General features: G+C 40.7%; 1 protein-coding gene across 1 annotated transcript in view; it reads left to right on the top strand.

The window, feature by feature from the left end:
- obscna (obscurin, cytoskeletal calmodulin and titin-interacting RhoGEF a) overlaps nucleotides 1-25,214 on the top strand; it is a 50,006-nt gene that overhangs the window by 10,244 nt on the left and 14,548 nt on the right. The window contains exons 19-61 of the mRNA XM_058390272.1: nucleotides 60-326; nucleotides 1,157-1,423; nucleotides 1,533-1,799; nucleotides 1,891-2,157; nucleotides 2,261-2,527; nucleotides 3,083-3,349; nucleotides 3,973-4,242; nucleotides 4,341-4,619; nucleotides 5,258-5,515; nucleotides 6,131-6,397; nucleotides 6,483-6,749; nucleotides 6,841-7,107; nucleotides 7,209-7,475; nucleotides 8,391-8,657; nucleotides 8,760-9,026; nucleotides 9,109-9,375; nucleotides 9,475-9,741; nucleotides 9,836-10,102; nucleotides 10,198-10,464; nucleotides 10,560-10,826; nucleotides 10,952-11,218; nucleotides 11,315-11,581; nucleotides 11,695-11,859; nucleotides 12,446-14,110; nucleotides 14,989-15,046; nucleotides 15,148-15,260; nucleotides 16,552-16,661; nucleotides 16,749-16,949; nucleotides 17,150-17,244; nucleotides 17,325-17,498; nucleotides 18,268-18,427; nucleotides 18,569-18,676; nucleotides 18,772-18,936; nucleotides 19,023-19,181; nucleotides 19,420-19,594; nucleotides 19,671-19,784; nucleotides 19,853-20,020; nucleotides 20,352-20,454; nucleotides 20,585-20,714; nucleotides 21,169-21,298; nucleotides 23,161-23,290; nucleotides 23,400-23,509; nucleotides 23,712-23,824. Of these exons, the coding sequence (XP_058246255.1) occupies nucleotides 60-326; nucleotides 1,157-1,423; nucleotides 1,533-1,799; nucleotides 1,891-2,157; nucleotides 2,261-2,527; nucleotides 3,083-3,349; nucleotides 3,973-4,242; nucleotides 4,341-4,619; nucleotides 5,258-5,515; nucleotides 6,131-6,397; nucleotides 6,483-6,749; nucleotides 6,841-7,107; nucleotides 7,209-7,475; nucleotides 8,391-8,657; nucleotides 8,760-9,026; nucleotides 9,109-9,375; nucleotides 9,475-9,741; nucleotides 9,836-10,102; nucleotides 10,198-10,464; nucleotides 10,560-10,826; nucleotides 10,952-11,218; nucleotides 11,315-11,581; nucleotides 11,695-11,859; nucleotides 12,446-14,110; nucleotides 14,989-15,046; nucleotides 15,148-15,260; nucleotides 16,552-16,661; nucleotides 16,749-16,949; nucleotides 17,150-17,244; nucleotides 17,325-17,498; nucleotides 18,268-18,427; nucleotides 18,569-18,676; nucleotides 18,772-18,936; nucleotides 19,023-19,181; nucleotides 19,420-19,594; nucleotides 19,671-19,784; nucleotides 19,853-20,020; nucleotides 20,352-20,454; nucleotides 20,585-20,714; nucleotides 21,169-21,298; nucleotides 23,161-23,290; nucleotides 23,400-23,509; nucleotides 23,712-23,824 (10,226 nt within the window). The remainder of the gene's footprint in view (nucleotides 1-59; nucleotides 327-1,156; nucleotides 1,424-1,532; nucleotides 1,800-1,890; nucleotides 2,158-2,260; nucleotides 2,528-3,082; nucleotides 3,350-3,972; nucleotides 4,243-4,340; nucleotides 4,620-5,257; nucleotides 5,516-6,130; nucleotides 6,398-6,482; nucleotides 6,750-6,840; nucleotides 7,108-7,208; nucleotides 7,476-8,390; nucleotides 8,658-8,759; nucleotides 9,027-9,108; nucleotides 9,376-9,474; nucleotides 9,742-9,835; nucleotides 10,103-10,197; nucleotides 10,465-10,559; nucleotides 10,827-10,951; nucleotides 11,219-11,314; nucleotides 11,582-11,694; nucleotides 11,860-12,445; nucleotides 14,111-14,988; nucleotides 15,047-15,147; nucleotides 15,261-16,551; nucleotides 16,662-16,748; nucleotides 16,950-17,149; nucleotides 17,245-17,324; nucleotides 17,499-18,267; nucleotides 18,428-18,568; nucleotides 18,677-18,771; nucleotides 18,937-19,022; nucleotides 19,182-19,419; nucleotides 19,595-19,670; nucleotides 19,785-19,852; nucleotides 20,021-20,351; nucleotides 20,455-20,584; nucleotides 20,715-21,168; nucleotides 21,299-23,160; nucleotides 23,291-23,399; nucleotides 23,510-23,711; nucleotides 23,825-25,214) is intronic.

Genomic DNA, 25,214 nt, shown 5'->3' on the forward strand with positions numbered 1-25,214 from the left:
TTAATGCACCTTCTGTAATTTTCTCTGTTGGAATGAAAAGTCTGTTTCTGTTGCTTCAGCTCTTCCGATTACATTCAAACGGGAGCTCCAGGATCAGGTTTGTAAAGAAGGAGACAAGGCTGTGTTTGTCTGTGAACTGTCCAAACCTGCGGCTCCAGTAGAGTGGAGAAAAGGAAGAGTTCTTTTGAAACCAGGTAATAAGTACAAGATGAGGCTGGAAGGAAAGCTGACCAAATTGGAAATAAACAACCTGGAAGAAGGTGATTCTGGAAACTATGTTTGTAAAACCAAAGATGTACAATCGACTGCTGAACTTTCTGTACAAGGTAAGGTACATAAGGCACAAGACAGGTTACACAAAAGATTCCTAGAACCTGTGTTGCACATTATTGTACTCAGAACCCAGACAGTTACATCCCATATACTAACTAACAACAGAAGAATTTCTGTTGAAGATTTCATGATATTTGGAGAACATCACACTTGAACTTCTCTCCATAAAATCATTAATAACCACCTTTTACAGATTTGTCCTATTTCTATAGACATTAATTTGCCTTAGCAGATACCCTATATTGCCAAAAGTTTTGGGACACTCCTCCAAATCATTGAATTCAGGTGTTATTTTTCAGGGGTTGGAATCAGCCCCTTAGTTCCAGTGAAAGGAACTCTTAATGCTTCAGCTTCATACCAAGACATTTTGGACAATTTAATGCCCCCAACGTTGTGGGAACAGTTTGGGGATGACCCCTTCCTGTTCCAACATAACTGCACACCAGTGACCAAAGCAAGGTCCATAAAGACATGGATGAGTGAGTTTGGTGTGGAGGAACTTGACTGTCCTGACCTCAACCTGCAGTCATGTTGGAACAGGTAGGGTTCATCCCCAAACTGTTCCCACAAAGTTGGGAGCATGAAATTGTCCAAAATGTCTTGGTATGCTGAAGCATTAAGAGTTCCTTTCACTGGAACTAAGGGGCTGAGCCCAACCCCTGAAAAACAACAACTGAATTCAATGTTTGGAGGAAGACACTGAAGTTTCTTTAAGCGATTAAACAAACAAATCAAAACCCAGACTTCATTTACTAATGTCTTCTTGGACTTCTTGTCATGCTTATGCTGGAACTTTCCATGAAAATTTCATGGCTTTTTGTAGCACGTCCTGCTACCTTCAAAAATGTACTGAAGAACCAAGAAGCTCAAGAGGGAAGCAGCATCAGCTTGCAGTGTGAACTTTCCAAAGCTGGTGCAGATGTGGAGTGGTGGAAGGGAGTTGAAAGGTTAAGAACTGGAGAGAGGTATCAGTTGAGAAAAAAGAATGCAACAGCAGAATTGATAATAAGAAAAGCACAAGCAGAAGATAGTGGAGTGTACCGCTGTGTTTGTGGAGAGCAGAGTACTGAGGCACACATCAAAGTCAATGGTAGGAAAGACTTATCATTAAATAGCCAAACACATTATACCCTCAAACAGGGCACTATTTAATATATCATAGAAGACTTCCTGTAGATGTAAACTGTTGTTTTGTATAGCTCTGCCAATCACTTTCAAGCAAGAACTGAAGAACCAAGAAGCTGAAGAAGGGAACAATGTCACATTGCGTTGTGAACTCTCAAAGGCTGGTGCTCAAGTAGAGTGGTGGAAAGGAGAAGAACTGCTCAAGCCTGGGGAGAAATATCAGATGAGAGAAATGGCCACAAAAATGGAGCTTGTCATCAGAAAAGTGCTACCTGAAGATAGTGGTGTCTACACTTGTGTGTGTCCAGATCAGAAATCAAATGCAGTAATTAAAATAAAAGGTATGAACCCACTTATATCGGTGTACCTCATTACAAAGATATGATGAGCAGGGTTCTTCTGATATCACATGTATAATTTGCATGTTCTCAGCTACGCCAGTGGTTTTTAAACACAACCTGAGAAACCAAGAAACGGTGGAAGGCAAGAACATCACGTTACGTTGTGAACTTTCTAAATCAGGAGCACTGGTGACATGGTGGAAAGGTCAGGAGGAGCTGACTGGGGGTGAAAAATACTACATGATGACCGAGGGAAAGACTGCCGAGTTGGTTATTAGGAATGTTTCATGTGAGGATGCTGGTGTATACAGCTGCACAATAGGAGACCAAAAGACTACCTCAGAAATCAAAATTCGGGGTAGGTTCTGCTACGGTCACAAGGGGTTAAATAAAAATGTATTGCTTTATTCATTGGCTCACATTGTTCCATTTGGATATGTCACATTTCTGTGGGTTTGTAGCTTTACCAGTCACATTCAAACGAGAGCTCCGTAATGAAGTTTCCAAAGAAGGTGGAACTGCCATGTTTAGTTGTGAGCTCTCAAAACCTGGAGCTCCAGTGGACTGGAGGAAAGGAAGAGTTATTCTGAAAGTAGGAGATAAATATGAGATTAAGCAAGATGGAAAAATCAACACACTTATCATACATCATGTTGAGGAAAGTGATGCTGGGTATTATTCCTGTAAAACCAAGGATTCTGAGTCAACTGCTGAGCTTACTGTTCAGGGTAAGGAATGCAGGTTTCTCAGTGGTGTGCACCATTTAGCAAGCAGAGATGGCTTTTGATGGCTCTTGCTTTGCTTGCAGTGGCAAAGTGTTTAAATCATAAATTAGCATAAATCTGCTTTTTGTGCTCTGAGGCTTTGCATGGCTTAAAATTAGAATGTAGGAAATCTCTCAAAGTTATTTTTCTTCCTTTGGCTACTGTTTCCAGTTCCACCCATTATTTTCAAAGTGAAGTTAAAAAACCAAGAAGTTGAAGAAGAGAGCAATGTATGCTTGCATTGTGAGCTCTCCAAAGCTGGGGTTCCTGTTCAATGGAAAAAAGAAGAGCAACTGATCAAGTCTGGACACAAATATCAAATCACACAGCAAGATACTACAGTGGAGCTAATCATCAAGAAAGCAATGCCTGAAGATAGTGGAGTGTATAGTTGCATTTGTGGAGATCAGAATACTAAAGCCAACATCAAAGTTTTTGGTAGGATGAGGTCTTCTCAAGCTTTTGTTGTCACTTGATTGAATGTGCTTAGCTTGCTCATATACTCTTTTGGTTGTTTAGCTACTCCAGTCACCTTCAGACAAAATCTAATGAGCCAGGAGGCTCCAGAAGGAGGGATCATAGTCCTTCACTGTGAGCTTTCTAAACCCGGGGTACCTGTGCAGTGGTGGAAAGATGAAGAGGAGCTTAGTAATGGATCTAAGTATAAGATGAAGCAAGATGGGTTAGTTGCTGAGTTACACATCCGCAACGTGCTTCCAATGGATGTTGGGGAGTATAGCTGTGTTGTTGGAGATCAAAAGACAACGGCTGAAGTTAATGTCAGGGGTAGGTCCAGTACAACAGTATGTTTCACCTCCTAAATGTGAAGGTGTTCAGAGTTTTATGAATTCAGTTGAATCTATTGCCATCATTTTTTCATCCATCACTCACTATGCATGCCCAAACAAACCTTCTTCATATTGTAGTGAATGTAGTAAAAGTATTATACTGTGCTTCAGAAACACATTCCCATTGTCACATCATGGTATCTGACCACCATTTTGGACCACTGACATGTATTACCTTAGTGTTGTTGTAGCCTAGTGTTTAAAGTGTTGGACTGATGATTGGAAGGCTGTGAGTTTAAATCCCAGGTCCACCTAGCTGCCACTGCTAGGCCCTTGAGCAATGCCCTTAACATCAAATCAATTGCTCAGTTACATAAGCTAAAAATGAGTTTCATTGTCAGAATTCTATTTGTTAGCAAAAGTTTTGCAGCATTCCTTATCTTTTTCCGACAGGGAAAGGAAAACATTTTATGTTAATGGCCAACAGCTCACAGATCTTACTAGCTTTTGCAACTAGGTTGTATTATATATCACTCCAATTAAAAATTCACTTTCTAAGATCCTAGAAAGAAGCAAAATCCTGCATTTAAACCCTTGTACATGACTCTGCTTTACACACAGCTGCAGCCTCTGTGTTCTTTGAGAAAGAGCTACAGGACCAGGAGGCGATGGAAGGAAACTCTGTAGTGTTCAGTTGTTTGCTGTCAAGTCCTAATGCACCAGTGGCTTGGAAAAAGGACTCACAGCAGATCACACAAGGTGGCCGATTTACAGTACACCAAAAGGGCTCAACGCAGGAGCTTGAGATCAGGAAGCTGAGGTCTGAGGACGCTGGTGTGTACACCTGTAGCACAAGGGGCAAGACGACATCAGCACACCTTCGAGTGATTGGTAAATGGCAACTCTTTTAGTAGCAACAGCACAAATGTTTATTTACAGCCCTTTCTTTACCATGTTAAAGGATTTTCTGTTAAACCTTCATCTCTTAGACCACGTAAGAATTGTGAGAGAGCTACAGGACCTGACAATCACCGCAGGAGAAGATGCCCATTTTGTGTGCGAGCTTTCACATAACGACATAACTGATGGAGTGTGGTGGCTCGACTCCACTGTTCTGCAGGAAAATGAAATGAACCAGATGAGGTGTTGCGGTCGTGAACATCACCTGACACTTACCATGACAACCCCTGAGGAGTCTGGTATTGTGGCCTTTGTGGTAGGAGAAGAGTGGACTTCAGCTCGTCTACGGGTGAATAGTAAACCCAAAGGTGAGAATGGAAGTGAGGGTCCTTCTGCTGCCTGTTTAACCTTTCAGACCTATTAGTCCAATTCTCAAGGGACATAGTTAAATTCTCAAGGACACAATTAAACAAACCAAAAACTGAATAATGCTTGAATATAATTTAAGGCACTTGGAGACAATATCACTCAGATGTTCTCTGACTGGTTGGTGTGGTGTGGTGTGTGTGTGGGGGGGTCCATTCAAACAGAATAAACGCTGTATATGTGAAACCCTGACAAATTTTTAAAGGTCAGTCAGATACCACAAGACTATTTTACCAAAAATTGTACTGTACTGTACTTTGGGCCTCCTGGTGGTCCAGCGGCAGGATCCCGCGCTCTCTTTGCTGTGGCCTGGGTTTGATACCTGGGTGAGGAGTCAACCCAGCCACTGAAGAGTTAACTCAGCGCTGGTCCCAAGCTCGGATAAAATGGGAGGGTTGTGTCAGGAAGGGCAGCCGGTGTAAAAACCTGCGCCAAATCAGAACATATAGTCCAAATGATCCACTGTGGTGACCCTGAACAGGGAGCAGCTGAAAGAACAACAACATCAACAACAACATATTACTATAGTTGGTCATTACAGAGTAATATAATAGTTCTTAATGTTCTTCTGTTTACACAGTATTGATAGAAGAAAAATTGAAAGACATGGTCGTCTTTGAGGGAGATACTGCCACGTTATCCTGCGTTACATCAGATGACTGCACGCCCATCACTTGGAAAAGAAACAATGTCACCCTTCTGGCGGGGGAAAAGTATGAACCTCATAAAGAAGGGAAGCGCAACGTACTTTTAATACATAGAGTAGAAAAGGATGATACTGGGGTTTATATGTGTGACACAGGAGACATGCAGAGTATGGCTGCTCTCACTGTCAGAGGTATGTCTAAAGAAATATGAAAATTAGGGTATGTTCTTGTATGTCCTAGACTATGGCTGATTTTCATCTAAATCCAATAATAAAATAGCCCAGACAATCAGTATATACAGTATATTTGTACTTAGATAGAACTGAATTGATCAAATATATTAAAACAAAAATCTATATACATTTTGACTGTACAGTATGTTCTCCATTTAAAGTATGGTAGTTAAACTAAACTGAAACTAAACTAAAGTAGTTGTTTTGGAAAGAGACAAGGTTACAGCATCAAATGTTTTGCTTGCTACTTAATTGCATCATTAGCACATTTTATAAGTAGCTCAGATTACTGCTCTAGTTTGTCCCTAGTGGAGGAAAGCTCTTTTTTCCCCCACATACTTCAGTCCAATTACAGTCCATAAGGCAGTTTTATTTTAAAACATAATTTAGAACCTTAATTCTGCTGCTCCCAGCCTCCAGGCCATATGTTATAATGGTTATTAAAGTTACTAGACGTTATAATGCAGACTATAATTTTATGATACATAAGGGATTACTTTTATTTAGATCCAGTTGATTTTTTTTGTCCATGGATTGTTTGTCTTGATATCGGACCTATATTCTGTATTTTAGATCGTCCACTTTTCTTTCATGAGGAACTTCAAAATCAGCAGGTGGAGGAGGGTGAAACTGCGTTCCTGTGCTGTGAGCTGTCTAAACCAGGGGTTTTGGTGCAGTGGAAGAAGGGAGGTGCTTTGCTTAGACCAGGAAACAAGTATCAAATGAAGCAGGATGGCTGTGAAGTACAACTTCAAATCTCTGACCTGGCAGTGCAGGATAGCGGTATCTACAGATGCTGTGTGGATAGCGCTGAGACAAAAGCTAGTCTTAGTGTTAAAGGTATTCTACGTAATGTGAAAATCATATACAGTGATCAAGAATGCATTATATTAATAGAGTCTAAATTAAAGCCAACTTTTTTTAGAGCAACCTCTGTTCTTTCGTGAGGAACTCCAAAGTATGGAAGCAGAAGAGGGTGAAACTGCTTTCCTGTGCTGTGAACTCTCTAAGCCTGGAGTTCAAGTGCAGTGGAAGAAGGGAACCTTCCTGCTCAGACCAGGAATTAAATATGAGATGAAGCAGAACAGTTGTGAGTTAGAGCTCCAGATAAATGACTTGAAATGTGAGGACAGTGGACTCTACAAATGTTGTGTTGGAAGTCTAGAGACAAACGCAAATATCCTAGTAAAAGGTAAAGAACATAAAAGTTCAAGGATAATGTGTTTTCCATTTCATATGTATATTTGGAAATTGTTTAAACGTTTTATGTTTTCAACCTCCAGAACAACCACTGTTCTTCTCTGAGGAGCTACAAAATCAGCAGTTAGAGGAGGGGGAAACTGCCTTCTTGTGCTGTGAGCTTTCTAAACATGGAGTTTCGGTGCAGTGGAAGAAAGGAGCAGTTCTGCTTAGACCAGGAGACAAGTATGAATTAAAGCAGGATGGTTGTAAATTGCAGCTTAAGATTCATGATGTGAAGGGTCTGGACAGTGGAAATTATAAATGCTGTGCTGGTGGTTTGGTTACTACTGCATCTGTTGTGGTAAAAGGTATGTCCAGTCTCCATTGGGTAACAATGAATGCAAATAATTTAAAATCTTATATATATATAAAGTCATCCAGATTGGTATGGTCCATTTTACTGTTTCAGAACAACCCCTGTTTTTCCATGAGGAACTTCAAAATCTGGAAGCAGTAGAGGATGAGACCGCCTGTCTGTGCTGTAAAGTCTCTAAACCTGGAGTTTCAGTGCAGTGGAAAAAAGGAGCAGTAGTGTTGAAGCCTGGGAATAAGTATGAAATGAAACAGAATGATTGTGAATTTCAGCTTAAAATCCACGACTTAACGAGTCATGATAGCGGTGTCTACAAGTGCTGTACAGGTGGCATTGTGACTACAGCATCCCTCGAAGTGAAAGGTATGTGCAATACATTTTAGGATCATCATGTTAGATGAAAGAGTCTGACAATAATGCCAAAATTTACATTTACAGTTACAGAATTTGGCAGATTTGGCCTTATCTAGTGCAAGTTATGTGTTTCTGTCTAAAACATCTCCTAATGCTGGCCAGGGTTTAAGAATACTGTTAACCCCTAGAGATGAGTTAGTACAAGTTACTATTTCGTACTTAATGCTTAATTAACTGCTTAGTGTAGAGGCAGGGCTTCAGTCTTTGAAGTCAGGGGAAGTTTATTCCACCTCCCAGCTTCCAGGACAGTCTTGATGCATGCTTTCATTCTTTCTTGAGGAAAAGTGTCTCAAGTTAAGCCGTGCTAGAGACTGGAAGGTAGCATGTTGTAGATCGAAATGTCCTTTCACCTACTGGTCTAGTTAAGTATCAAGTTGCTTACCAAATGTCAACCAAGAAGCTTGACATTCCACAGAAATCTACTCTGTGTTTGGGTTCCCTGTAATTTAACCCCTAAACAAGTGACACAAAATCAACTGATGTATGTTGTTTTATGTAGAACAGCCACCATTCTTTCTTGAGGAACTCCAAAGTATGCAAGCAATAGAGGGAGAGACAGCCTCATTATTCTGTGAGCTCTCTAAACCCGGAGTTCCAGTGCTGTGGAAGAAAGGTGCAACCCGTCTGAGGCCTGGGGGTAAATATGAGATAAGGCAAAATGGCTGCAAATTACAGCTTAAAATACATGACTTAACACATCAAGACAGCGGTTCCTACAAGTGCTGTGCTGGTAGCCTTGAAACCATGGCATCCCTAGAAGTGAAAGGTATATTGCATTTTGGCATAAAGCGGGCAGTATGTAAGAGTATGGGAATGCTGTATAGTCATAATAAAGTGAACTTGTAACCCTTGAATTCTCTGCAGACATACCAGTATTCTTTCATGAGGAATTACAAAATGTAGAGTTGGAAGAAGGTGGGACTGCTCTGCTATCCTGCAAGATCTCTAAACCTGGGGTTGCAGTGCAGTGGAAGAATGGATCTGTCTTGCTTAGACCAGGAGACAAGTATGACATGAAGGAGAATGGATGTGACCTACAACTTCAAATTCATGATCTGACATGTGAAGACAGTGGCACTTATAGATGTTTTGTTGACACCACAGTGACCACAGCAGTAGTTCTTATAAAAGGTATGTGTAATCATTTTCCATTATTGCATTGATTACCTTCTCTGACAAGAACTGAGAAGTGTTACACAACAATTTAACATCATTTTAATCTGTTGTGTTCAGAGCAACCATTGTTCTTCTCCAAGGAGCTGAAAAATCAAGAAGCAGAGGAAGGTGAAACCATTTTATTGTGCTGTGAGCTCTCAAAACCAGGGGTTTCTGTGCAGTGGAAAAAGGAAATGATGCTTCTGAAGCCTGGAGAAAAGTATGAAATGAAGCAGGATGGATGCAAACTGCAGCTTAAGATTCATGATCTGAAAAGTTCTGATAGTGGCTCTTACAAATGCTGTGCTGGTAGCCTGGTCAGTACTGCATCCATTGTAGTGAAAGGTATGTGGATTCAGGTGACAGGTCTGCTTCATGTACTTTTGTTGTTGTTGTGAAAATTGACCATGTTCTTTGTTCTCTCCAGAAAAACCTTTGTTCTTCTGCAAGGAGCTACATAATCTGGAGGTAGAAGAAGGTAAAACTGCCTTGCTGTGCTGTGAGCTTTCAAACCCTGGTGTTGCAGTGCAGTGGAAAAAAGGAGCTCTTCTGCTGAAACCTGGAGAAAAGTATGAAATACAGCAGGATGGATGCAAACTGCAGCTGACAATTTGTGATCTAAAGAGTTCTGATAGTGGCTCCTACAAATGCTGTGCTGGAAGCTTGGTCACTACAGCATCTATTGCAGTAAAAGGTATGCTGTTTAAGAGCAAGAACATATATTAGTGAATAATTTTTATCTACTCTGTCATTGTGAGAGAAATTTAAGCACCATGCTCTTTGTTCCTTCCAGAAAATCCTTTGTTTTTCTGTAAGGACCTTCAAAATCTGGAGGTAGAAGAAGGTAAAACTGCCTTGCTGTGCTGTGAGCTCTCAAAACCTGGAGTTGCAGTGCAATGGAAGAAAGGAGCACTTCTTCTGAAGCCTGAAGAGAAGTATGAAATGAAGCAGAGTGAATGTGAAATGCAACTTAAAATCCATGATCTAAAAAGTTCTGATAGTGGCTCCTACAAATGCTGTGCTGGCAGCCTGGTCAGTACTTCATCCATTGTAGTGAAAGGTATGTGGGTTGAGGTGATATATTTTAACAGTCTGCTTCATGTAGTCTGTTGTTGAGATAATGGATCATGGACCATGTTCTTTGTTCTCTCCAGAAAAACCTTTGTTCTTCTGCAAGGAGATACAAAATCTGGAGGTAGAAGAAAGTAAAACTGCCTTGCTGTGCTGTGAGCTTTCAAACCCTGGTGTTACAGTGCAGTGGAAGAAAGGAGCTCTTCTGCTGACACCTGGAGAAAAGTATGAAATAAAGCAGGATGGATGCAAACTGCAGCTGACGATTCGTGATCTAAAGCGTTCTGATAGTGGCTCCTACAAATGCTGTGCTGGCAGCCTGGTCACTACAGCATCTATTGTGGTGAAAGGTATGTTGTTGGTTACAAGTAACCCTAGAAACATGATTGACCAAAGAGCATTATTGTGGAAAAATATTGATCAAAATGGTCTTTATTCTTTCCAGAAAAACCTTTGTTCTTCTGCAAGGAGCTTCAAAATCTGGAGGTAGAAGAGGGAAAAACTGCTTTGCTGTGCTGTGAGCTCTCAAAACCTGGAGTTGAAGTGCAGTGGAAGAAAGAAGGACTTCTTCTGAAGCCTGGAGGGAAGTATGATATGAAGCAGGAGGGATGTGAACTGCAACTTACGATCCATGATCTAAGAAGTTCTGACAGTGGCTCCTATAAATGCTGTACTGGTAGTCTGGTAACCACAGCATCTATCGGGGTGAAAGGTATGTTGTTGATTGTGACCAACCCTACAAATGTGTTTGACCAAAGATTAGCATTGTAGAAAAATATTGATCAAAATGTTCTTCATTCTCTCCAGAAAAACCTTTGTTCTTCTGCAAGGAGCTTCAAAATCTAGAGGTGGAAGAGGGTAAAATTGCCTGGTTGTGCTGTGAACTCTCAAAACCTGGAATTTCTGTGCAGTGGAAGAAAGGAGCTCTTCTTTTAAAACCTGGAGAGAAGTATGAAATGAAGCAGGATGGATGTGAACTACAGCTTATGATCCATGATCTGAGGAGTTCTGATAGTGGCTCCTACAAATGCTGTGCTGGCAGCCTGATCACTACAGCATCTATCAGGGTGAAAGGTATGTTGTTGGTTGTGACCAGGCCTACAAATATGATTGACCAAAGATTGGGCTATACATTGGAAAATAAGTTTTATGTCATTATGAAAAAAGGAAATGGCCACCATTTTCTTCATTCTCTTCAGAAAAACCATTGTTCTTCTGCAAGGAGATACAAAATCTGGAGGTAGAAGAAGGTAAAACTGCCTTGTTGTGCTGTGAGCTTTCAAAACCTGGAACTTCTGTGGTGTGGAAGAAAGGAGCTCTTCTTCTGAAGCCTGGAGAGAAGTATGAAATGAAGCAGAATGGATGTGAACTGCAGCTTATGATCCACGATCTGAGGAGTTCTGATAGTGGCTCCTACAAATGTTGTGCTGGCAGTCTGATCAATGAAGCATTGATTTTGGTGAAAGGTATGTTGTTGGTTGTGACCAGATCTACAAATATGATTGACCAAAGATCAGCATTGTGGAAAAACAATTTATCAAAATGTTCTTTGTTTTCTTTAGAAAAACCTTTGTTCTTCTGCAAGGAGCTTCAAAATCTGGAGGTAGAAGAAGGTAAAACTGCTGAGCTGTACTGTGAGCTCTCAAAACCTGGAATTATTGTGCGATGGAACAAGGAAACAATGCTGCTTAGACCAGGAAACAAGTATGAAATTAAACAAGATGGCTGTGGCCATCATCTTAGGATCTATGACTTGAAGAATCAAGACAGTGGGAGCTACAAATGTTGTGCTGGTGGTTTAGTGACAACAGCATTTATCACAGTCAGAGGTATGTGGGTTAGTAGATTCTGTGCAATTTGTTAGCAGTGAAAATTCAAAACTAGAATCAAGAGATGAGATGTGTAAGAAAGAACTGACAAGCAAGCTCTTTTTATGTTGCAGAACTTCCATTATTTTTCTCTAAGGAGCTTGAAAGTCAAGAGGTAGAGGAAGGCAGAACTGTGATGCTGTGCTGTGAGCTCTCTAAACCTGGAGCTACAGTGCAGTGGAAGAAAGACACAGTTCTGCTAAGGCCTGGAAATAAGTATGAGATGAAACAAAATGGACGTGAACTACAGCTTAAAATTTATGACTTGAACACTGAAGATTGTGGTGTTTACAAGTGCTCTGCTAGTAAAGTGGAGACAACTGCTTCGGTTGGAATAAAAGGTCTATTTTCTTTATTAAGCCCCTTCTTTTTCTCTTACTCTTACAGAACCAAGCTCACTGATACTGATGATGCTCTCTGATTTGGGGGCAGTTATGTTAACAACTTCTATTACATTTGGCATTTAAACAGCATAAGATGTTCCAGGTTACTTTTATTGTAGAAGGATAATGTAGCTCCTCCCGCTGATATTTTTTACAGATTACAGTTTCCACTCTACTTTGCTTTGAACACTAATTGCGAAATACTTCCCAGTCACTGTCCACTCTAGCTGTTTGTTCATTAGCATGACAATTTACAGCAGGCTTACATTGCATAGAATCACATGCTTTATTTGTTGTGTATTGGTACATGCAAATGAGCACATTGAAGGAACGATATCTATACCAGTGTTGGTATTGATGTACACTAGTAAACTTTTAAAGAAATACTTTCTTCACATCTTCATAATTGTATACCTTTATTCTACCTGTTACTGCAATTTAGCACTTCCAATCAAACCTAAGGACATCCCTCAGGTACCACCACGTGCAAAGGGCAAGAGATCCCAGCAAGGTCCTATGCTAGATGGACAAAGCGATTTTGTTGAATCAGAAATGTCACCTGTAAGGCAGCCACCTGCAAGTACTACACTAGAGCAATGCCAGGATGACCACTTGGACCATAGTGTAAAGAGAACAGAGGAGCAAGTCTTTGAGAAGAAGACATTTATGGAGGAAATGGTGAAGGAAAATAAAAGATTCCCTGTGAAGGATGAGGTGAGGGTGGATATAAAGAAATCCACTCCTTTTCTTGATGATCATGTTACTGCAGAGCAGAGTAAAAGTGCAGAGAAGACTGCAGTTACAACTACAGCAGACATTGCTAGCAAGCAAAATCGAGACAAGATAAAGGATATACCAGTGTGCAGATATAGCACAGAGCAGGAAAGTGAGACTCGAGGCAAAATTTTACCACTAGCACCACCTCACCACAAGGAAAATGTCACCCAGCCACAGGCTGTTCTTCAAGGGCAAGGGCCAAAGACACAGGTTTTGGTCAAGGACCCATTTGAAGAAGCAACTTTCAGAGTTTCCTCAGATACTGAGAGTCAGTTCCTGGATTTCAGAGATAAAATGACCAAAGAGAACTATACCACGAAGGAAACATCATTAAGGGCAGAAGCAAAAGAAAAGAAACCACATGTGCATGGTGAAACATTTGTAGCACCTGAAAAGATTCAATCCTTGAGTGAAGCAAAGGAACATCTTCCAGAGGAAGCATTAAGTGAGCATGTTATGTATCAGGAATACAAGAAGCAACATGTCAGTATAGAAAAAACATCAGAGCTTTCTATTAAATTAGAACTGCAGCAGAAAGCAGAGTCAGTTGTAGACATGGGTTTTACAGATCAGACAAGTGTGAAGCAATGGAAAGAGGCCCCAGAACCTTCAACAATTCAATCTCAAGGAAAGGTAGCAGCTCCGACCAAGATAGAGGGTCTGGTTGGTGGTGCTGTCAACCATAAATCTTGGGAAAAGAACACCAAGGCTTGTGAAACTGCAGAGCTGACAAAGAACACTAACCCTCCAGAACAGCATACTCAAGAACCCTCTAGTATAGACGTAAGTCAAGAGGATGAGACAGAAATGCTAGAGGCAGCTGTCAAGATCCAAGCTGCTTTCAAGCGTTACAAGGCTCGAAAGGATATGCGACCTGTTTTCAAGGGAGTGTTCAAGACCCAGAATGTAGAGCTGAGTAATACAATTTGTCTGGAGTGTATCGTTGAGGGTAAACCCAGCACAGTACGGTGGCTGAAGGACGGTGTTGAGATAAAGTCTGGGAAGCACCACAACATCAGCCACCATGAAGATGGCAGGTGCATGCTGGTTATAGCTAATGCAAGTTTCAAAGATGCAGGGATCTATACTTGTGAAGTTGCCAACAAGTTTGGTACTATTAGTTACAACGGGAATGTGACAGTCAGTCATCCAAAGAAGTGTATGAACGAAACTGGACAGCCAGCAGCAACAGAACCGACTCCTGGAAAAGAAGTTGGGCAGATCTCTAGTAAGGAAGAGGACACACTTAAGCTCATCTACGATCTGCCTACAGATGACACCTACAGAAAAATTCAGGAGAAAAGGAAAAGTCTCGTTTCAGTTAGTCCTTGTAAGTTGCCTTTAATAATCATTTCAAATCTAGGCATGCTGCATGGCTTCACTAATGTCCATTCCTAATGCATTTTAACAGAGGGCTTTTTAAGATATCTAATCAATATGACTAGTCTCCGTACAGGTTAACAAGCAAGTTAATGCTTCTAAAGCTGGGACGTGCAAAAAAAGAATGAAGTAGTGGTTAAGGTGTTGGACTGTACTACATTTTTGCCATTTGGCAGATGCCCTTATCCAGAGAAACATTTATCTCAGTTTATACAGCTCAGCAATTAAGGATTAGGGGCCCAGCAGTGGCAGCTTGGGATTCAAACTCCCAACCTTCCAATCAGTAGTCCAACACCTTAACCATTAAGCTACCACATTCCCATCCTAGTTAATTGGAAGGCTGTTAGTTCAAATCCCAGCACCACCAAGCTGCCCTTTGGCTCTTGAACAAGGTCCTCAACCACTCAGTTGTATGAGTGGGATAAATGTAAGTTGCTGTGTATAACGGTGCATGCCAAATGTCATAAATGTCAATTTTTCTACGCTATAATGTATATGTGACAAAAATAAAGACTTATTCTTATTCTTAGATGCTGGTGTAAGTGTAGTATCCAGGCAGTATTTCTTGTTACTGCAGCAATCTATGTGTTTTTCAGGCATTGTTTTTTTTTCAGTTTCTGAAATCAATTATTTCCTAATTTTAATTTGGACCTCCTGTCTTTAAATGAAGCAGCAGGTTGCATAAATAGCTAATGATTTGAGAGCTTTGGTGACCATCAACCAAATGTACTTTCATTGTTTTTAAACTAATAACAGTAAAGATTTGTTTAAATTCATTTGAAATTGTCTAGGTGGTAGCCTTTAAAAAAATTGTGTTGTGTTTTGTAGCATCCTGTCTTTCAGATTATGACACTGCCCCTGATGTGGATACAGGCTACTTATCCAAGTAAGAAGACCAGAAATTATTACACATAATATTCATTTTTAAAAGAAAATTATAAAAGAAATGGCAATTTTGTGTGTGTGTGTGTGTGTGTGTTTATTCAGAGAAAAAGTAGTGGAACAGACAAAATCCAAAATGAAGCTGTCTAAAGGTTTAGAAGAGAAAAAGAACATCAGCCCTCAACCACAAAAAATCAGTGGACAGTTAAAAGTAAAAGGTCAGTCTTTTCTTTCATGCCTATCTTAAATATTTTAAATGATATTAAAAAAATCTAAAGTTCCCCACTAGTAGATGTTGCTTATACTACACTTTATTAGGTGCATACACTATGTTGCCAAAGGTTTTGGGACACCCCTCCAAATCATTGAGTTCAGGTGTTGTTTTTCAGGGGTTGGGCTCGGCCCCTTAGTCAACTTTGTGGGAACAGTTTGGGGATGACCCCTTCCTGTTCCAACATGACTGCACACCAGTGACCAAAGCAAGGTCCATAAAGACATGGATGAGTGAGTTTGGTGTGGAGGAACTTGACTGTCCTGCACAGAGTCCTGACCTCAACCCCATAGAACACCTTTGGGATGAATTAGAGCAGAAACTGCGAACCAGACCTTCTGGTCATCACAACATCAGTGCCTGACCTCACAAATGCGCTTCTAGAGGAATCGTAAAAAATTCCCATAAACACACTCCTAAACCTTGTGGAAAGCCTTCCCAGAAGAGTTGAAGTAAAGGCAGACGTCCCAAAACGTGACTCAGAGTCTCCACTCTAATTCATCCCAAAGGTGTTCTATGGGGTTGAGGTCAGGACTCTGTGCAGGCCAGTCCAGTTCCTCTACACCAAACTCTCTCATGCATGTCATGCATGGACCTTGCTTTGGTCACTGGTGTGCAGTCATGTTGGAACAGGAAGGGGTCATCCCCAAACTGTTCCCACAAAGCATGAAATTGTCCAAAATGCCTTGGTATGCTTTTGGTAAGCATTAACAGTTCCTTTTTACTGGCACTAAGGGGCCGAGTCCAACCCCTGAAAAACAACACCTGAATTCAATGATTTGGAAGGATGTCCCAAAGCTTTTGGCAATATAGTGCACATTCCCCAGAAGCAACAATGAGCTCTGCTACTTCTTTCCAAGCTTTGCTTTTTTTCATAATGTTTGTATACACATTTAATGAGAAGATAAGTTGAAACACAGTTATAATCTTCTTTAATTTTTGCTCATCAAAATTTCAGGTAGGAACTAAATTTGAGTTGAGAACCTAAGATGATGTCATCCTAGGATTGGTCTTCTACTGAGTTTGTTTGTTGTGGCTATATCCCACATGTTGAGAGAAAATGAATGGTCACCTGGCACTTTCCTGGCACCTGGTCACTCTCCAGTGTAAACATAGGGTTAAGATTATAATTTAAGAAATTATATGCAAAGTAACTTGGACAACTTTGTGGCAGTTTGCATATACTGGCTGTATCTTGCTGAAAACTTGACTAAATACTAAAAATCGATGTGTTACAGAAGAAAAGTCAGTCAGTAAAACTCCATCCCCTAAATGCCTTCAAAGCCTCAAGACCTCTTCCAACGTAGAGTCTCTCTCCGAGTCCGATGAGGATGATGAAAGAGAGGAGGTAATACCACAGTGTTCTATTCTTCTACATCAATTTCTATGTGGTTATTTTTTTGCCATCACTTGACATGGTGCCTTTATTCCTCAGACATTTGACATCTACGTGGCCATAGTGGACTGTCACCCAATTGGAGGCAATAAAGAGACCTTTCTCCTTAAGGAAGGCCAGTTTGTTGAGGTCCTGGATTCTGTTCATCCTGTGAAGTGGCTTATCCGTACTAAGCCAAGCAAAAACACCCCATCCCGACAAGGATGGTTATCTCCAGCATACCTCGAGAAAAAGACAAAGGTTAGAATTGCTGTGGTGTTAAGAGATAAGTCAGAGAGCATCTACATTTAAACATCTCAAGTTCATCATACCCAACACTTCATGACTTTGCATTTCAATAATAATTGAGTAAAACACAAATCTTCCAAATCAGTCAAAAGCATTTACTGAGGTATTTTCTGCCCCTGTCCCTGACTGATCATGTGATGTTCTTTTTTAAGGAATTACTTTCTCTGGTGAAAGAATCAGAGACAAAAGACACTTCCAGAAAAGGAAGAAAAACGCCCTCTAAAGAGGAATATAATGAGGCATCAAGGTGAGTTGGCGCATGCAAGTGTATATGGTTTACAAAACGTTTTTAAAAAATTTCTCTCTTTATATGCTTTAACTTTTCAGTCGGTTGATCAGAGGTCTGCTCGATGGAGAAAATGAGTTTGTAAGGGAAATGAATTTCTTTGTGGAGCACCATTTACAGCATGTAGAGACAAGCTCCAAGGTTCCGCTCACGATCCATAGCCAGAAAGAGTACATTTTCTGCAACATAAAGGACATCACAAGCTTCCATGAATGGTAAAGTAAAGCAAAAAAAAATTTATTATGCAATATTTGTTTTGTGACACAGCACTTCTGGTCAGAAGGTCAAAATCAGCTTTGACAGTGGTGCAGCTCCAAATCCTAGGTTTACTGTATATTAATATGTCATCGCTTCTATAGTAACAGCTCATTCAGTGGGACTTGTACTGAGTCTGATCCACATAAACAGGTAAAATAAATGATGGATGTGGTAGCTTAGTGGTTAGGGTGTTGGACTAGTGATCAGAAGGTTGTGAATTCCAATCCTAGGTCAACCAAACTGCCACTGCTGGGCCCCTGAACAAGGCCCTTAACCCTCAATTGCTTACTTGTACAAAATGAGCTAAACTGTAAGTTGCTCTGGATTAGGGTGTCTGCCAAATGCCAGAAATGTGGAAAGTGTTATCTGAGAACACCTTTATTTAACATCTACATAAGGAGTCCACAGTGTCATTAAGTCAGAGATAAATCTATAATGACTCTTTAAAGCCTCAGTAAAGTAAAGACCTTGTTTCCATGGCGTTCCACAGAATTAGATGCACTGATAAATGGATAGAAAAAGTGTTTAATTTCAAGAAAAGTTGTAGTGTTAGAAACTTGCTGTGGCATAAGAGGAAAAAAAGTTTTGCAGTTTTAGGAAAACAACAAACTTCAGGGAGTTAACAGTGATTGTTGATTATTTTCCTCTAACAGCACCACACAGAGTGTTTTATTCTTTGCTTAATATCATTATTTCCTGTTTTATTTGTATATTTCCATCTTGCAGTTGTATTTTACCAAAGCTAAGCCAGTGCACCACAGATGACGATGTGGCTCAGTGTTTTGTAAATTATGCCCCAGACTTTGAGATGTATCTTCAGTACATTACAGGCCAGCCTCAAGCTCAGGCCTGCATCTCAGACAAACACACACAACACTTCTTTAAGGTAAGCATCTACTGCTTAGTGCTGGTAGCTTAGCTGTTTTAGATTATTGTAGCTTACATTTGGAAAGTAACTGAAACACTGAATAAAATGTTTGCTTGTCCTACATGAACACATCGGAATAAAACATAGTGTCTTTCTCAGCAATATGCCAACACTGCATTTGCACATCTGGATACTCAAGTCTTTAGTGTCAGCACATATCTGGAGAGACCTTTGAAGAGGCTTCAATCGTACCAAACCCTGTTCAAGGTAGTGCTGTGAACTTTATAAAATGATTGATCACAATTTCTGTAAACTACCATACTGTAACAAAGCAAATTGTGGTTTCATTGTTTATGTTGCAGGAGTTGATAAGGAACAAAGCAAAGAGTGGTCAGAGCTGTTACCTACTCCAAGATGCTTTTTCCATGGTGTCCAGCTTGCCTTGGCGTGCAGAGAACATGCAGCATGCGTCCCTGATTGAGAACTATCCTGCACCTCTCAAAGCGCTTGGGGAACCAGTCCGACAGGTGGGTCATCAGACTTCATCCAAATGGCAGTTGAATGCGCAAGACTTCGCTCTGTTTTATGATCTCTTGGCTGTTTTCCATTCCAGGGTTCCTTTGTGGTATGGGAGGAAGCACCGGGGACTAAAGTTTCACTCAGAGGTCATCATCGCCATGTCTTCCTGTATAAAGATTGTATAGTCTTCTGCAAAACCAAAAGAGATCTGAGCACCCAGTCCATACTGTATGTCTTCAGAAACAAGATGAAGGTCATTTTACACAAAAGAATACACATGTAGATAATTTAGTTTTAGTAAAAACTGGATGGTGGGCAGAATGATGTGTTGCTGCCTCTCTCCTCCAGGGTGCATAGTTCATTCCTGACAAGAATCTGGAGATCATGAGCTGGTGTTATCTTTGGACCAAAAGACTTCTGATCACTGTTGCAGCTGTTTATTAATATATAAGTTGCTCTTGAAATAAAGAAAGATTTTTCTTCTTGTGTAGCTGAGCGATGTCGATTTGAAGGACACAGTCGAAGGGGATGACCGATCCTGGGGTATCTGGCACGAGCATCGAGGTACAATCCGAAAAGTCACACTTCAAGCTCATTCAGTGCTCACCCGCTTGTCCTGGCTCAAAGACCTTCAAGATTTGCAACAGCGCAGCAAACTTCCATGGAGTGAGTTTGTAGTACAGTTCTAGCACACGGTGGTCTCGAAACACAGAACTGGTTCATTTAATTTGTATGTCAACAGGTGCACCATGCTTCGAGCTGACCCTTACCGATTCTATAGTCAAACTCGGACAGACCATAAAACTCATTTGCAATGTGACGGGAATCCCGAAACCGGTGGTTACTTGGTACAAAGGTAATAATTTTAGCACGCTTTTCAGAAATTTTGGAAATCCCAGACTTCAATGTTTCTTGCTTTCTCAGACGGTGCTGCTCTGAAGGACCACCAGCATCACATTATCTCAGAGGGAAACCATGGGGCTTGCTATTTGGTTCTGACTTCTGTGTCCATGGACGATTCTGGTCAGTACATGTGTTATGCAACAAACCCCATGGGGAACGCTAGCACCCTGGCCAAGATCCTTGTGGATGGTAGGCGCAATAGTGATCTTTCCTTCTCTACATATGCTCAAATTATGGTAGCATCGATATGCCCTTTGATTTACACCATGCTAGCATGCTAACAAGCTCACAAGGGCATGAGAGCTTAGTGCTAGAAAACTAGAACTTCTTTTGTTCCAGTAGAAAATCTTCTCCTCAAATTAAGGAATGGTGATTCATTTCCTGTTGCAGCAGTTACAGCATCTCAAGTCCTTACAAGCCTGTGATTATGGCATTTTCTTTATTTGTTGTTTAGCAAGCTAACTGGTGTAGCTTGGTGTGGTGAAGCGACAACTCACCGACTGTAATTTACACTTTTCAGTTCCTCCCAGTTTCACGAGTAGACTTCAAAACACCCAGCTGGCGATAGGGAAGGATGTGAAGCTGCAGTGTAAAGGAGGATGTATTCCTGTACCTGCTGTCAGGTAATGCTGTTGTCATGTCACTCAGTCTCTATGTCCTGTATTCCTTTACTTACAAGTCAGGCATTTTATATGTGGGGGCAATATATAAAAAAATATCAAATATTATTCACTATGGGTGTTTATGCTGTAGGTGGTTTAAGGACGGCGCACAGCTGGAGAAAGGCAAGAAATACCAAATCGACAGTGATACACAGACTGGAGTCCTTTTACTGGTTATAAGGAAAGCAGAAGAGACAGATGTGGGACAATATGAGTGTGAGGTAACCTTAAAACAACATACCTACTCATATGTCCATTCTGGTTGCAACTTGCTGCATTAATTGCCCCCTTTATTCAGTGGTACCTGTTTCACTGGGCAACAATTTACAGTAGCTGAACATTGGTGTGGTCATGCAGCATAACCGAAATTGTTCTTGAACCCCAATCCGCCAATCAACAACCCAGAGCCTTAACCACTTAGGCTACCACTGCCCCTAAAAATACAGTTACAATACATTTTCTCATTGGTTGAAGCCCAATATCTGGCTGCCATGTGGGGATTACCTACAGAAAATTTAACTAAAGAATGTATAAGGTATATCAGAGGAGCGATCATGCTAAAAAATGCTGTTCATGTGGATGCTTTCCAACTGGAATGAAACATATGTGTGTGTTTCTACTGTGTTTCTTTGAATTCATTTATGTTTGTATTAACCCACCCTGCCTGTGTTGCAGATAATGAATCAGATGGGCAGTGCTAAGTGCAAAGCTCAGGTGTACTACACACCACCCCCTGCGGCAGACCACCCCAAAGACCAACCTCAAGTCACCTCAGCTCCAGGTATGAGGGTCCACATAGAACAAGGTAAAACAAGAATATCTCCTGGTGAACTATCACTTTTAGCAATGCCATGGTCTCATGGGTTTGGCAGAGCACATAGGACCAGTTCCACCACCAGTCCTTCCATCCCTTGTGTTCCAGTTCCACCAGTTCATCTGTTATGTCTAACATGTGACATGAGTTCTGTAGTCAGAAGACCATGATCAATTAAGGAACTAAAGAGATGTAGTAAAGCTGCAATCACGGATGTGTACAGCAGTGGAACCTCGGTATACGAATGCCCTCCTTTACAAATTTTTGCCTTAAGAATTGAAATTTTGCAAGAAATTTGAATCACCATATGAATCATTTTTGCTGTATGAACCAACCTGAACAGCAGCTAAGTTGTTGGTCTATTCTATTTTTAGCCCAAGCTTAGTGGCATGACTTCCTTACATGCCTTACTGGCATGACACTTGGAAATCGGCAATATTGGTCATATTTTTGGGCAGCTGGACCGGATTATCTGTGTTTACATTATTTCTTGTGGGAAAATGCATATTGCAATACAAATTTTTGCCTTAAGAACTTGCCTCCAGAACGAATTCAATTTGTATGCCGAGGTATACTGTATTAATATATAATATATATACAATTATAATTATATATAATATATATACATTAATTCATTTATTCAGACTGTATATAAATTCATTATATACGATCGACTGATTTATAAAGGTATCACAACAGCAAGCATTCCTAGTTTATATACCCCATACCTCCAGACTAGAGAGCAACTTTATCAATTTGTAAATATTTAAAAAATGGTAAAGGGGGTTCCTTCGATCCAGTGCATGCATTCTCTATAAATGAACAATGTCTTCTATCTCAAAGCTAACCATTACGGTAAAAGATTTTTCATTATATCATTTTGCATGTGGTTGTGTGAAACAGACTGTCATTCAAGACCATAATACCATCTCCTCATCCTCAGACACATCTCAGTGCATTAAAGTTTCACTCTTATGATTTATATTACAGTATAAAGCTTGGTTTATCATTTGAGACACTTGCATGTCTTTGAGACAGATCCATCTGGTACAAATGTCATAATTGAAACATTCCACTCAAAAGCTTCACTGGTGAAAGTCACTCATACCAAACAAGTGGGTTATTAGTGGCTTTTGGAAACCTGTTGACCATGTTCATCCACACTTCTCTTTATTTAACTCCATGTTCTCCATCCCACTCCCTTTTTTAGTCCCAGAGCAGGAGATTAAAGATCCAATCAGAGCCATCCTCATGTAAGTGTCCTGACAAAATGCAGAGAGACGCCCATACACATTGCATGTAAACTTCTTTTCTGTCTCTTTCTTTCTCTTGCTTGCTCTTTCTCCATTACTTTCTCATGAACCCATTACCTTCTGGTCAGCGCTTGCCTGGCTAAGTTGCAACGCTGGTTATGTGCTTGGACCCCAAGTGTTGTGGTCGGTCTGTTAAAGTGTCATTTCCTCCGCTGCCTTTAGGCACACACACACTGTCCATGTGCTCTGTCTATATATATGTTTTATCATGGTGGACTCTGAGAGTTCATGAGCTGCTTATATCCTTGGAGTTATAAAGTGTTAGCTGACAATAAAACGCAAGTATTGAATAATGTTTATTAAAGCAGTTTGGCAAAACTTTACTAAATCAGTAGAGACATGTTTGTTGCCCAGTGTTTGCATTTGTAGCTTAGCCTCTGAGCTAATAAAGCTAATGCTAAAATTTTTGAATACATTCTCAAATATTTATATACTTGTATTTACATAAGCTTAAAATGTTACTGAAGAACTGAAGAATAATGATCGAATATGTATCTGCAGCCAGTGGTTTGTAGTTTCTTGAAAGAAATGACCAAATAGGTCAGATTCACACTGCTTTGAGGCCCCTGATTATGTCTTTCTTGGGCATAGCTCCAGATTCAGAAGGTTGGTCCAGTGCTTTGGTAAAGAACCTCTTCCAGATGTTCTTTCAGTCTGGACCTTCCAACCAGTGAGTCCATGTTTTGCATAACTTGTACCACATCTAATACCCAAGCTTAGAACATTTAAATTCCAGTAAAATCAAGTGAAATTATTGCACCTGTTCACATATTCTTCAGATCTGCACATAGTACAGATACACAGAAGGAATATGAGGAACAATCGGACATCCCAGAGGAGCAGTATGAAGAGACTCGAGTGTCAAGAACAGAGGACAACAATTATTCAGGTGAACACAATATGTGGAGGAGTTCTGTTTGAGGAACCTGGAAAGGAGCATTGGACAGGATGTTTTGGAAGAAAGTTCAGATGCTTGTGTTGATAGCAGTAGCCGTAGCCAATCGTAGCGTTATTGTTCGATCCAAATGCTTACACTTTAAATCTCCAAAATCTGTGTTTAATATAAGTCATTAATCTGGATTTTGGTGCAGATCCTCCAGTGGTGCAGGTCGACATGGAAGATCTGAGTGTACGGCCTGGGAAACCTGCAACTTTTTCTGTGGTTATTACCGGGCAGCCAATCCCAGAGGTCAGATGGTTCAAGGTATGGTTTAATTGCATACACGAGACAGATACTGATTAAAAATGGGACTTACTTCATTATGAGTAGTTTGTTCCATTTCCATTTCAATGTCCAACTAGCTAAGTAAAAAAGGGAAAAAATAACAGTCTTGAAACAGAACCTTGTGGGACACCATATTGCACTTTTTAAGGCAACTAAAACCTAGTTCACACTACGGGATTTTAAGCCCGATTTGCAAATTAATGAGCTCGCCGACAGATCGGTCTGTGATCGTGGGAAAATCAGCGGGTGATCAGCGCTTGGCAATCTTTATGCGTGAACTACTCAACAACACATCAGAGAGGCTCACTGATGCGTCGCTGACACCTCGCAGACAAAATCCAGATATCTGGCATGTTAAATATCTGGGACGGTCGGCCAACTCGACATCACGTGGTGTCTCATTGGCTTGTAGCTACGACCTCCAGCCAATGAGAGAGCAAGTCAACAGAGTTGAGGTCACCGGAAGAAAAGCAGCAGCAGCAACATGGCTTCCAAAATAGTGTGGACACAACATTTATTTTAATAAATTAACATTTATTTAGAGCGAGACTCCTGCCGACGTCCATTTTCAAAACAAACCTCTACCGAAAGTCTCGCTTCATTTCCGGATCCACCTGTCGCGTGTGTTTTCGTGACAAAACGTGGTTTGGGGACAGTGTTGAGGCATTGGGTGACAAGAGTTGTTGTCAGATCGCATGGTGTGCGACGCCCTCTTGTGGATCATTTACGAAGCGTCACGTAGTGTGAACAACACAAGGACAAAAAGACGTACAGTGAAGTCATGTAGTCTGAACAGCAAAGCGATCTGCCGAAGGTTAAAGTCTTGTAGTGTGACCAGGCCTTAAGTCTATTGAAAGCCAAGGTCAGCTGATTAAGCAGGCAGAATCAGGTGTGGCTCCTGCTTGATTGGAATGAAAACCTGTTTATTGCTGATAAGATTGGACACACCTGGTTTAAGCAAACTGGTTCATCATTGACCACTTTATCCAAGGCTGAAACTGTACAAGAAAACTTTTTGCGATTAACCTTTGATAAGACACGGTGTCTTTCAAAGCTAGGTATGATAGATTTATTGTTAGGTATATGCTACATTTCTGGCATCTGCCCTTATCTAGATGTAACAGAAGTATTTTTAAAGGACTTTGACGAGTTCCCTCGCTTCCTATATGTTTGAGAAAGATGAAAAAGGCACCTGGGAATAAGAAGGAGAGGAGTTTTGCCCAATACATTTTTTTTTGGTAGAAAAGAGAAAAAGGGTGCACCCTGGTCGCTGATGTGAGAAGCCTACATTTTTTGGAATGGAGACGTGAAACGGTAGAAATACGTGTTTAGTTTCGTGAATTGAGTGAGAACTCTGAAGCCGTTGTGT

This window comes from Hemibagrus wyckioides, linkage group LG05 (genome assembly GCF_019097595.1).
Source record: "Hemibagrus wyckioides isolate EC202008001 linkage group LG05, SWU_Hwy_1.0, whole genome shotgun sequence".
Taxonomy (NCBI): Eukaryota; Metazoa; Chordata; class Actinopteri; order Siluriformes; family Bagridae; genus Hemibagrus; species Hemibagrus wyckioides.